This window comes from Sturnus vulgaris, chromosome 1, assembly GCF_052056855.1.
Source record: "Sturnus vulgaris isolate bStuVul1 chromosome 1, bStuVul1.hap1, whole genome shotgun sequence".
NCBI classification, from domain to species: Eukaryota; Metazoa; Chordata; class Aves; order Passeriformes; family Sturnidae; genus Sturnus; species Sturnus vulgaris.
In genome coordinates, this window is record NC_142243.1 from 33,447,610 (window position 1) to 33,460,360 (window position 12,751).

At 48.1% G+C, this 12,751-nt stretch overlaps 2 protein-coding genes across 3 annotated transcripts; both read right to left on the bottom strand.

Moving 5' to 3' along the window:
- Positions 1-86: 86 nt before the first annotated feature.
- Positions 87-4,622, bottom strand: HOXA9 (homeobox A9). 2 transcript variants are annotated; one of them, XM_088163435.1, is made up of 3 exons: positions 4,607-4,622; positions 2,582-3,130; positions 87-1,414 (listed from the first exon to the last, which is right to left on the bottom strand). In XM_088163435.1, the coding sequence occupies exons 2-3, from the start codon at positions 3,126-3,128 to the stop codon at positions 1,176-1,178; spliced, it is 786 nt and encodes a 261-aa protein (XP_088019561.1). In that variant the 5' UTR covers positions 3,129-3,130; positions 4,607-4,622; the 3' UTR covers positions 87-1,175. The 2 variants fall into 2 exon arrangements, with proteins under 2 accessions (XP_088019561.1, XP_014749609.1); XM_014894123.2 differs by lacking the exon at positions 4,607-4,622 and having other exon boundaries at positions 2,582-3,128.
- A 5,168-nt stretch (positions 4,623-9,790) lies between these two features.
- On the bottom strand, positions 9,791-12,295 carry HOXA10 (homeobox A10). The gene is made up of 2 exons (XM_014893671.2): positions 11,476-12,295; positions 9,791-10,065 (listed from the first exon to the last, which is right to left on the bottom strand). Exons 1-2 carry the CDS (start codon positions 12,293-12,295, stop codon positions 9,791-9,793), a joined length of 1,095 nt encoding a protein of 364 aa, XP_014749157.1.
- Between the last annotated feature and the right edge of the window lie 456 nt (positions 12,296-12,751).

Here is a 12,751-nt window from a genome sequence, read left to right on the forward strand (position 1 = left end):
GAACATCACAAAATATAAAAGAATCAAGATATTTTATTTGGCAAAAAGTTAAATATCATTTTAACACAACGATTTGGTCAGTAGGCCATGAGGTAACTGTTTCAAAATAGACAGCGTACGTTCTGCATTAACATAACTTCCCAGATTTTTTGTTTTTTTAATCGATACAAATTTACAATAACCAAATGTAGGTTTTTATAACGTATAATTTATTATCAATAAAATTAACCTTCATTACAATAACCATCAAATCATTCGATTAAAATTCAAACATAAACCATAGGTAGTTACCCTTTTCACATATACGTATAGCTCCGAAATCTGCTAACTGCTCACTGGTGCAAAAACAATATTTAAGCTAGTCTGTTTATTTACTTTTTTTAATATATAGATTATATATACAACCGACGAAGACAGTACTATATATATATCAACTGTGCATACTAAAATGACTTGCTTCATATTTTGAGAACCGTAATTCCCAGACATCCCGAACGAACGTTTTTTCTACCATTTTTTTTTATTATTTTGCATTGGGATATATATAATATATATATTTTACAATCAAAGGTTAACTGTCTAATTATACAGAAAAGACTTAATACACTACAGAGCTATACTCTATGCAATTTTTATAATAAACAACCTGAGTTCAAATTGAATCCTAGCTTACACCATTACATCCGGTACAGCACCCAAGCACATAAATTGAGTCACAAACATAATTACCACAATAAAACACAGTGTTCAAGTATTAGAGCAGAGATCTCTCTGCCACGCAAAGAGCGAATAAAATTAACTACGTAGACTAAACTATACAGTCCGTAAATACTTGTGCATTATGAAAAGGTAGTTTTTTTCATTTTTTTTTCTTTCCATAAGTGAAGAAACAGGTAGATTTATACAAGCCAGTTAAACAGCCTTTCGTGCTAATGCCCCCTTTTTCTTTCCTATTAGAAAATTAAAAGTCTTACTGTACCTCTCCTGGCAATCTGGCCTCTGTGACTATCATTGTACAATCATAATCAGAATTTGCCAAGGGAAAAATGAGGCCTGGACCCAGACGCATTGCATGGCAGGGCTCGAGGGGATGATTTTTTGTTTGTTTTAACTTTTTTCTTTTTTTTTTTTTTCTTTTACATTACGCAATTTTCATTTTAACCCACGTGTCGCCATCATTCGTCCTTCGCTCGATCTTTGTTGATTTTCTTCATTTTCATTCTCCTGTTCTGAAACCAGATTTTCACTTGTCTCTCTGTTAAATTGAGGAGTCTGGCCACCTCGTATCTACGGTCCCTAGTGAGATACATATTGAACAGAAACTCCTTCTCCAGTTCCAGTGTCTGATGCTTGGTGTAAGGGCATCGCTTTTTCCTGGTGGATCTTGCGTGGAGCCAGTTTGCAGCTGGATTATCTACAATGAAAACAACAGAAGTTCAGGCTGAGGGGGAGGGTGGGAGGTGGAGGGAGGGGGCTGGGAGGGAAATCCACGCAGAAACAGCCCATCAGGTGTCCCGGTATTCGTGTTTAGGACGTGGCTCTCATTCCCCCAGGCACAGAGGCTCGTGAGGCACAATGGATTCCAAAATACAGACACATGGGGAGGTCACACGCAACCACACGCGGCAAAGCCCCGTTGCTCCCGCCTCCCCTCGCCTTTTTTATTGTTTGGAGAATACAATTTTAGAATACTTTCTCCTCCTCTCTCTCTAACTCCCTCTCTCCTTCCTGGCCTCCCCGTACCTCAAACTGCCAGCCAGGGGAATGACCAGCCAGAACAACATGTCATCGAAATTGCTTGTCGTTTTAATCTCTACCTTCTCCTGTGTCATCCCTGGCAAGACCCAGGGAGCTGGCGAGTTAATCTACAGCTGGCATAATTAAACCCTCGCCTTCTTAGGACCCTTATTCGCAAGGCGTTAATCGCGATAGTAATCCCGAGGCGCTCTGCCACCAGTCTCGTAGTTCTGGGAGCATCCAGCCCGGGGTTTTCCACGGAGGAGACGAAAGGGGGAGGGGATGAACCAAGTAAACGGCGAGGTTTCTGTTCTCAGCCCAGCAATAGCCGCCCTGGCTTGAGAGCCGTCTCAAAAAAGATCAGATTCACATCCAGTGCTTTCTAGGCACCCTTCTCCCAGGCGTCTGCCCACGCCTGAGAGCGCTGCGAGGCAGGAGGATGTGAGCACGTCCTGCTGAGTTTGCTGGGGTGGCAGGAGCGGGGATAGGCGGCTATTGCATTTCTCTCTCTCTCTCTCTCCTTTTTTTTTTTTTTTTTGTTTGCCTTTTTTGTTTTGAGGGGTTTTTTGTTTGCTTTTTTTTTTTTTCCTTTAATGTTTGTTTAAGTTGCAGTTGGAGGGTGGGTTTTTTGTTTTCCTTTCACCCTGAAAACCAGAGCCGTCCTAGATCCCGTTCGAGCCTGGAAAACGCAGCGCTGGCTTCTGCAGATGGCAGACCCCGGCGGGCTGGCGCAGCGGCGGCGGGAGCGGCCGGCGCTCGGCCGCGTAATTAGCCCCAGCGCCTCGACACCTCCCCGCGGCAGGCGCAGAGCCCTGAAGTCCATTACCCTTGCCGTCCCACTTACTTGGATCGATCTGCGGTTTCTCTCCGTTTGCCTCACTTTCTCCATTGCTTTCAGAGAATGCGCCTTCGTGGCTTTGCTTATCCCTATCAACTGGAGGAGAACCACAAGCATAATCAGAGAGAGACAAAGTGTGAGTGTCAAACGTGGTACAGTCAGCCCTCCTGGCCGCCAGCGGTTCAGGTTTAATGCCGTAATGCCTGCTGGTAGGTAACCCGGGGAAAGACAAGGAGCCCGGCACAGGCTCAAGCCACGAACGCATGTACCTGCCGTCGGGCGGTGCCACGGGCGCCTGGTGGTGCGCGTAGGGGTGGTAGACGGCGGGGACGCCGCTGGCGCCGGCGGGGTGCGCGGGGCTCCAGGGGGGGCCGAAGACGGGCGCCTTGGGCTGGAAGCTGCAGGGGGCCAGCTCGGGGTGCTCGGCCAGCGCCGCCGGCCGCGGCGGCGGCCCCAGCGGGGCGGGGGCGTAGCGGGGCGCCGCCAGCTCGTCCCCCTCCGGCACCAGGAAGGAGTCCACGTAGTAATTGCTGAGGGTCCCGGGAGCCGACATGGCGGGCGGGCGGGCGGGCGGCGGCGGACCCGCCGCGGTTCGGGGCTGCGGGTTTCACGTAACAACTTGGTGCTGGCGGAGAAGTAGAGTCAGTAATAAGTTGAGGGCAGCGCAGGCGCCCATTGGCTGCGCCTGTCACGTGGCGGGGGAGCAGAACAATAAAGTATAAATCAGTCCGCGGGCTATTAATGGGTCAGTGTTTTCCAGCCATAATTTTTATAGCGAGGCCATATGTTTTTATGCAAAGGGATATTTGAGTTATACGGCGGGGTTTGTTTTAATTGCGGCCAACTGAGATTAAAAGATCAGATTCCGTATTACAGCCCTCCTCTCTTCTTTCTCTCTTCCTCTCTTCCCCCTCTCTCTTTCTCTCTCTCTCTTTTTTCCTTTTTTTTTTTTTTTTTTCGTTTGAGCGGACTATTTTATATCAAAATTAATCATCCCATCAGTGGGTCGTGTTCTCCGAGAAAAAAAATCCCGCCACCCTTGTGATCGGAGACCTTCACATAAAATGATACAATAACTGAAGCAATAAAAAGAGCAAAATAGTAGTTGCGGTATACTGTATTTAAATATACATTTATTATATTTCATAAGGAGTTATTGTTTCGGGAGCCACGGGGTTGTTATTAAGTCAGTAACTATGAGCGCGCTCATTTGCATCGCTGTGTTTCACAGCAGTAAAAATTTACGAGTGCTTGGAAAGGTTAAATTATACTATTGTGTTTAGTTTGGGAACCCACTGTAAATAATACCGTTCCGTTCGGCTCAGAGCTGGCAGCGGAAAGTCAAATTCAACGTATCCCCTTTCCGAAACCCCGGCGCAGAGCCGGCCCTCCCCGCCCGACCGGAGAAGGACAGGGGCAGGCGCTGGTTCGGTATTTAGCCCGGCCCGCACCAAACTGCACTTCACCACCCTACCCCGCCGGGCATGGCGCAGCAGTGACCGAAACACCCTCCTCGTCCTCCCCTCTGCCCCTGCCCTTGGACCGGGACCCCTCACCAGGCCGGAGAGAGGAGCCGGGGCTGGGCGGCGGTGCGGCGGCGGCCGGAGGGGAGCCGCCGTCCTGGCCGGGAGGGAAGGAGTGCGGGCAGAGCTGGGCGGCGGTATTTATCACCACAATTAATTCTTCAACTATGCAGGGAAGCAGCGGGGGGAAAGGGGAGAAAATGCCCCGTCTCCCCTCTGCCGAAAGGCACCCTGCTTCTCCAGGCGGCTATCAAAGGGGCGTTCGCAGTCGGCCGTCCCGCATTCTGGTAAACCAAATTTATGTGCAAATATAGTTATTTATTTGCTGGCACCTCCTGTGACTGCAGGACACACGCTAGCGGCATCGGAAGCCGAGCGGAGGGTTACAATCCTCCGCAGAAGGAGGGGAGGGTGTGCGGGGGAAAGTAAGAGGCGGCCAGATCCAAGTCCAGTGTTAGGAATTAAAGTAGTGGCTGAGCTCTTGGCAAACATGCCTGCGACTCCCTGGTTTCTCCCTGGCGGACATTCACGCTGTTTATCCCCGTGGCTGGCGAAGGAGCGCGGTCACTAAGATGCAGGGGGCACAAAAAATCTCCGTGAGAGGCTCAATTTACTCGAAATATCTTGTATTGAAAATAGACCTCAGCAAATGGTAGGGACGAGTGAGTAACTATTAAAATCGCGTGTAAATATTGTGCATGCGAAAGTGTGGTTCTAATTAGTTTTACATCCCAATGTGGGCTGTCTCTCTCCCTCTCTCTCTCGCTCTCCTTATTTCTTTTTCTTTTCATGTCTTCTCAACAGTTTAATCCGAAATCTTACGGAGTTCCTATTTTAACACCGCTCTCTCCCACATTCAAAATTACAAAGGCCCATAATGAAACTATTATCCCCCATTAGAGTACGAAAATCGTGGAACAGTTGCAAGATCTCAATGAACAAGGGGCCCGTTACTTTCTAACAATTTAAAAAATGCAAATAAAGCTCTCTCGGCTCTTTTTTTTTTTTTTTTTCCCTCTCCCATTGTATAGACACTCCGTAATAGAAAAAAATAATTGTATTTCTTTCCTGGAAAGACGGAACTCCACGTCATTTGTATTTATTATTAAGAGTCAGCTGTGGTGAAATGTGATTGTAGAACTTCCTTTTTCCATTCAGAAAAAATAATCTTAGCTGCAGGAGTCCTGGATGTTTATATTTGAATTTGGGTTCTCAACTTCAGCAGCGGGTTTTATTTTTTTGGTTCCTCACCAAAACTAATAGCAAATGAATAACAATAACAATAGCGTTTAAAAGAACGTGACTGCATTTTTATTTCCCCTGTAAAATTCCGCATTTGTTCACTGCCAGTATCCAAGAGGCAGGAGAGGTTGTACAGAAAGTAAGAGGAGAAATACAGCAAATAATTAGACATTTTCCACGCGATCACGTTGCTGCTAATAACGCTGGGATATTCGACTCTTTTATCGCCGTTTTAGATCCATTTTCACCCAAAGTACATTTTTCATACGAGCCACGAAGTCGATTTCGCTTCGTCAATTTACTTTGCAAATGACTTAAGGTTTTAGTGACTTACATCTTCGGGGGCAAAAGACCTCAAACAGGGCAGAAACAGACATTGACATCAAAATGCTATATGAAACTAGAATTCACAGGAACGAAGCACTACTGGAGCGATCGTGTCCGAATAAAAGTACTCTCTGTCCTCCATCCCAACATAACCGAACTAGCAGAGCTCTCATTCCGCTAGCTCCGACCCCTGGCTGCATCAGAAGGGATCCCGTCAGTTTTTAAGCGAGGGGGCATCTGCAAGCGCTGCTTCATTAGCCACGCACCACGGAGGCTCGGAGCATACGCGGGCGCGGGGCAGGAATTCGCGGGTGCTGGCGATCTCTCCTGAACGGGAAGTTCAGGATCGCCTTTCCCCAGGGTTTCCTGCCACTGCAGACCTCTCTCACGGAACCAGTGGTGGTACGAAGCCACGGAGGGATTTTGGCACAGTGAATAGAAAAAATGATTCAGAATTTAGAGGAAGCAGTCAAAAAATCAGGATGAGGCTTTTAAAAAGGGAATCAAAAGGGCAGAGGCAAAAGACGCCATACAGGCACACACAGACACAGGCACTGTAAATATACTCCCCGAAATGTACACAGACCCTGCAGACCTTGTGTGTAGAGGCAAAGACAAGCACTTCAATTTGACTGCAATGCAGAGCTCTGCTCCTGCCCCGACAGGGGACAGCTGCTTTTCAGAGGATGGCTGAAATCCGCTATCCAAACTCATCTGAGCTCCTGCAGCCCAGGCTGAAGTTTCGAAAAACTTTTTAGATTTTACTATTGTTATTTTTTTAAGGCAAAAATAATCACGACCGCTAAAAAATAAATAGAAATAAATGAGCAACGAGTGAGTTTTCTGTCCGTTTCCCCTCCCTCCTTTCCTCCGCGAAAGGTGCCCCGCTCCGCGGCCGCGCCGGCGCTGGCTGCTGGCGGAGGGCCCGGCGGGAGCCCGCCCATTGCCCGCGGTCGCGCTGCGAACACAAAAGGCGGCGGTGGCGGCGACGGCAGCGGGCCCGGAGAGGTCGCTGTTGCCCGTTCCGCCGCCGCGGAGAGCCCGCACCGCAATCGTGATCGTAACCGAGGCCTTGCGGGCCGCGGGGCTGCCGGCGCCCCCGGGCAGCCCCGGCGTAGCGGGCCCGACGGCGGAGGCACGGAGCGGGCGGAGCCGAGAGCCAGGCTCCCGCGGCACCAGCCACCCCACCACGGGGGCCGAGAGCCGTCAGTGAGTCCGTCCGGCCGCGGGCGCTGCGCTCCGGGCCCTTGTTTTTGATGACGCCTGGAGCGGGGCAGGCAGATTTGATCTATCCCCACCCCCTCCCCCAGGCACGCTTTCAGGGCTCTTGGTTTTTAATAAATCCAGATTGAAAAATTAAACAGCCACCCACCTCCCCCCGGCCCCCGGAGCTCGACCCACGCCGAGCGGAATGCAAAAACGCACCTGACCTTGAATGCAGCCAACGAGATATATTAAAAACCCGCAAGCAGGCAGGGACTCGCTTAGGAGCTAGCTAACCTTGAAGAACTTGTCAAGCTTCCCCCCTCGGCTGCCGTGTTTATCTGAGGAATCAAAGGAGGCTCCGCTGCAGATGGGAAACAATGGCATTGGGACTTGACGCCTACAGTTCACTTCAGCGCTAAGATTTCTTCGAGTAGAAAGGACCCTCGCACCAAGCATACCTGGTGATGATATCAACTGAAGTAATTAAGGCAGTTTCGTGCTGTAGAGAGAAAGGTGGAGCCCCAACAACATGAAACTACCTAAACCACAGAGCAGTTCTCAGGCGCTAATTATTACTTTCCCCATTGCCGTGGTCCTTAACGCAAGGATCCCGCTACGAAAATAAAACCAGAAACGTGACTAAAACATCCCTCTCGCCCTCCCGCCCACCCCACCGGCGCCCCTCCGCGCCCCCCGGCCAGCCTCGGGTGGGTTAATGAAAACAAGAGTAAAATATAATAACAACCACCCACACACACGCGCGCGGGCAGCTTTCGCCTTTCCATGCAGATGTAATCGGGGAAAAAAGGGCCGTGCACGACAATGTTACATCACGAAAAGCTAACGGCTCCCAAGAAGCCCGGGTTCAAAGTCTGTCCCCCCCCCCTCCTCCCGGCATACATATACCCTTGCAAGGAAGCATTAGCTGACTCTTCTCTTCCAGCCTTCCTTTTGCCTTCCCTTTGTGCAAGACCCTATTAGCTAAACGTGCAGCAAGGAAGAGAGGATGCAGAAGGAAAAAAAAAAAAAAAAAAAAAAAAAAAGGTGAAAAAAAAAAAAAAAAAAGGAAAGGCAGCCTATGTGAAATAAGCTCTTCCACATGCAGCCAGGTAGGGAATAGCCTTGTCTGGAGGGGCCCGCTGGCAGGGAGGCGAGGCTGGGGTCCCCCCACCCCTCCCCATGAGCTCACCTTTACGATTTCTTCTCAGCCCTGAGATAAAGCTAGAATTTTGTCAACGTCCTCTGGAGTTAAAGATCTCCGCACACTTGTAGGTGTTCGATTAACCAAAAAAAAAGAAAAGAGAAAAAAGAAAAAAAAAAAAAGAAAAAAAATAGAATATATCGTTTCCCTACCCTCAAGAAATAGTAATCTGCTTCCTCAGTCTATGCAGTTCCTCGGTCAACTGAAACCACTCGTTCAAGACAGCAACAATCCAGATATACTAGCAAGTCATAAAACTGAACAAAAGCCGACAAACCTTAGAGCACCATCGCTATATGGCCCAGACAAATTACGACCGTCTAGGTAATATTTAAATAGATTCCTAAAGTAATTGCAGGGGGTTTAGGCAACTATTCCTGTTGTAAAAGTTCTCGAAGACATAAAGTAGAACCTGAGGATAAACAGTCACAAAAAGAGGTAAAATTAAAAGGATTCATTCCACTTTTTTTTATTCTTCTATGAGAACATAAACATCGTCTTTTTCACGCACAGCAGCATTACAATATTAATTTATTCTGATTTAAGGTAAGAACTAGATATAGCTAGAACTAACATTTATAATTACGATAGAATGCATTTGCTTAAAACAGTATCGGCATTTTAATAATAATAGACATTTATCCATATCTGTATTTATAGCTTTTCCCCTTCTTTTTTTTTTTTTTTTTTAAATCTTTTTAATTTTTTTCACCTATATGTTTGACTCTTTAATGCATGTAACTTCACAGTATAAAAGAAGACGAACATATTCTCCCTCGCAATCTCAGACTCTGGCTCAGAAAGTCCATCTGATGTTCAGGATATATATACTTTTCAGTGAAATTAGTGAGGAAAAAAGTGACTATTTTCTTATCAAGGGGGAATTTCTGTGTGCTTGTCATGCGTTACCAATGGTAACGTTATATATAGACACAAAAGAAAATCACCAAATTCACATATTTAAGCAAAACTACATTAAGTAAATATCTACAACCAGCGAGAGAAATTCAGAGGTAACTGTAATAATTTAGTCCATGAGTACAACGAACTCTTTTATACCTTTAAAGAGAAGATATTTCATTTTCCTGGCCAAATTTAAAGCTGTAATATTGGCTTTTAAGGTAAAGTGTAAAAAAAAAAAAAAAAAAAAAAAAAAAAGAGAAAAAAAAAAGAAAAAGAAAATCACTCCTAACACCCCTTCCCGTGAAATCCTTTTAAAGGATGCCTGCATTTCATTATTTTAAGTCCCGCTTTTCGAAGGAAAAAAGGGGGAGGGGGAAAAAAAGACAAACAGAGAAGGGGAAAGCTCCCAGTATATAGAAATATGGCAACGCTTAAGTTCTTCATTGTGCAGCTACGTACGGTCCAAGTTACAGCACTTATATTTTAAAAGAATGCACCTTTAACCAGGATTGTTTACTTTTCAGAGAGAGAGATAGGGGGAAACATATTTGCAGCTTCTGAAATGGTATTTTTCTGTATCAAAGCTTAGAGGAACAAATTGGCCCCGGGAAAGGCTGAAGGAAGAGGGGAGGTTCACACACGGCATTTTGTGCTTTAGCGTGACTTTAGTCCGCCCACCCCCCAAAGTAGCTCTTAAGAGGCTAAAGACATATTGAGAGCGCCTAAAATCGTTAATCCATACAGGTGCGGATGAATACAGCCTAGGAAAATGATACTGGCTCTTTAAACCATAAAGATGTGTTTATGGGTTCATCAAGAGAAATTAAAGTTGGCTGTGAGCTCCCGAATCCTATTCTCTCTGTTCATTTTCTTCAGTTTCATTCTGCGGTTCTGAAACCAGATTTTAACTTGTCTGTCTGTGAGGTGGACTGTGCGGCTGATCTCTAGGCGACGCTCACGAGTCAGGTACATATTGAATAGAAACTCCTTTTCCAGCTCGAGAGTTTGATGCTTGGTATAGGGGCATCGTTTCTTTCTGCCACTTTTTGCCGTGAGCCAGTTTGCTGCATTTTCTCCTTTTGAATTGCCTAGTTTTGAGAAAGTAAAAAATGGACATTACCATGGTGTAGGAGGCAAAGAGCTGTGGGGGAGAGGGTGGAAGGAGCATCTGTGCGTGTGCCTGTGTCTGTGTGTGCGATGGGCTCACTCCGCCAGCTGCAGAGAATTGGAATGTGGGGTATCCTTGAGGCAACCGAGAGCTTCAAAACGGTTTCCCAAAGGTTTTGGATATGTCCGGGTAAGAACTGCCACTGCTCAAAAACCTCCGGACAGCCTCTGGTGGGGCAGCGTGCCCTAGATTGTAGTTCATCTACGACCCTCCCAAACGAGCTCCTATCCTCTCCCTGTCAGCCATTCTGGTACTGGGGGCATTTGATGAAAGGCCTGCAGTCTTATTTCCTTCCCCCCAGGCACCTGCTTCCAAAAAAACAAAGCCTCCGGATCTGGGCTTGGTAAGTGTGCTACGGAGGTGGAAAACAAGGTGAGCTGGGGAGCCGGAGCCTCCCTGCCTTCAGCCCCTGCCTTTCCGGAGAGTTTCGCCATGGCCTTCTCTTTTCCAACCATTTCGGGGAAGAAAAAAATACAGTCATAACAATAATAAAAAATGTTTAGAGGTGATTTCTATCAGTGGAACTGGCTGGGAAAGAGGTAACACCAATCCCTTGATGGCTCAGAGCGGTTAGTGGTTTGGGGTTGGCTCACTAGCAGTTTTTCGCTGACCCTTTTTTTTCCCCTCTAAATACTAGTTTCCAACGGGTCGCCTGAAAGGAATAACAGGGCGTCCGAAAGGCGGACGGAGAGAAGCTCCTGAAAAGCCTGCCGTCCGGGGAAGGGGAGTTATTTTTTTACCATGGGAACACGAAAGGGAAATAAATAAGGAAATATATAAATAACAGCTCTGTTATCTAGTGTAGATGCTGAAGGATATTCGCCGTGCATTCATCAGTCTAATTTGATAGCAGCTCATAGATGGCACATTTCAGCGCCGTTGTTATTCAGAAAAGCATTCTGGATCGTAAAATATAACTTACCGCGTTAATAGGTTTATTTATTGGCACTGCCTATTGCTTATTTTGGATGCTTTACAAACATCTCTGTTATCTGGTAGGCACCTTCACATCACGAGGGAGAGATTGATCTTGTTTTTCTATATGTTTTAGCAGCATGCAGGCTAACGTTGCCCATAGCGGAGGCTCTAAGGGTTTTAAACTATAGGATGGACATTAATTTTTACGGCAACCCCATGCCCGAATATTACAAAGTTCAGAAGGTCAGTCTGAGCAGCGCTTCTTGGCAGCCCAGCGGGGCAGCTGGGATCCTCCTTTCGCATCTCAATGCCGCTATGATCCTCAACGACTATTTTTTTCTTTCTTTTTTTTTTTTTTCCTTTTTTTTCTCTTTAATCATCACTACCACCATCACCATCATCATTCGCTTACCTACAGGCTCTTTCTCGGGAGAAGCTTTGCTGCTCTCTGACGGAGCTGGGGAGAGCTCCTCTGCGGTGGAAGATGAAGCTTGAGTCTCGTCCTCCCTCTGGGAGACGCACGCCAAGGGGCTTGGGGAGCGTTCCTCATCCTCCTTCCTCCCCGCGTCCGGGACGGGAGGCAAAGATGGAGGCGTCTGGAAGCGGCCGGGGGGCTGCGGAGGGAAAGGGGCAGCCCCGGCTGGCCCCGCGCCGTAGTTCTTGGAAGTGCCATAAGCCTGGGAGAGGCGGAAGTAGCCCGGGACGGGGACCCCGCCGCCGCTGCTGGCTGGGCTGACCTCGGCATTCAGCCGGGGGAAAGGAGCGAGGTCTGTGGCGGCCGAGCCCTTGGGGCATTTCTCTGAGTCATAGAGGCAGTAGGAGCTCTCCTCCTTAATGCTCGGAGCGAAGGAGCACGATGTGGCCTGCTGGCTGTCCGGCTCTTCCATGCGACAGGACCGGGGGGGATCTAGCCACACTTCCATCCCTGACACGTAGGAGTGCGAGCTGGGGACCATGCTTTGAGAAGTACCTTCATTGCGTTTGCCCAGAACGGGGAAAAGTCCGCAGCTTTGCAGCCCGTAGGACAGATCGGACGCCTGTGGCAGGTAGATACCACTGTTGGGATAGTAGCCGCCTCCGCCTCCGCCTCCGCCTCCTGCTCCCGCCGCTTCCCCTCTGCCCGAGCTGATCAGGGAGTCTACCAAAAAAGAGTTTGCAGCCGGGCTCTCGGAGCATGACATTGTTGTGGAATAATTTGGCGAAGGGAGCAGATAGCCCTTTCTGGCTGACATTTCTTGTGCAAAACATGCTGAATATGATGAGAGATACCCCCGCACCACGGCAGGCGCCCGCAGCCAATGGAAGCCCGGGCCTCCCCAGCAACCCCTCCCCGTCTGGTTTCGTATGCACAGAGCTGCTCTCAGGTCGACCTCTGAATTTGGAAGATAGATGTATATTAATGTGTAATATGGATTTCCATACACACAGGCGCGCGCGCTTCCACCACATGGGCGAGCGTCTGCGCCCAGGCGGGAGCCGTGCTCCCGGGAAGAAGAAGGGGAAGGGGGAACGGGAAAGAGGGAAGGGGGAAGGGGAAGAGGAAGGGGAAAGGGAAGAAGCGGGCTGAGCTGGTAATGGCTCCAAGTTTTGCTCCCCTCTTATCACGCGCACCGCTATAAAATAGCCCGGCGGTCCTGATGTTTATTATACCTAGGCTGAAGCGGTGTCCAGATGAAGCTTTTACTATC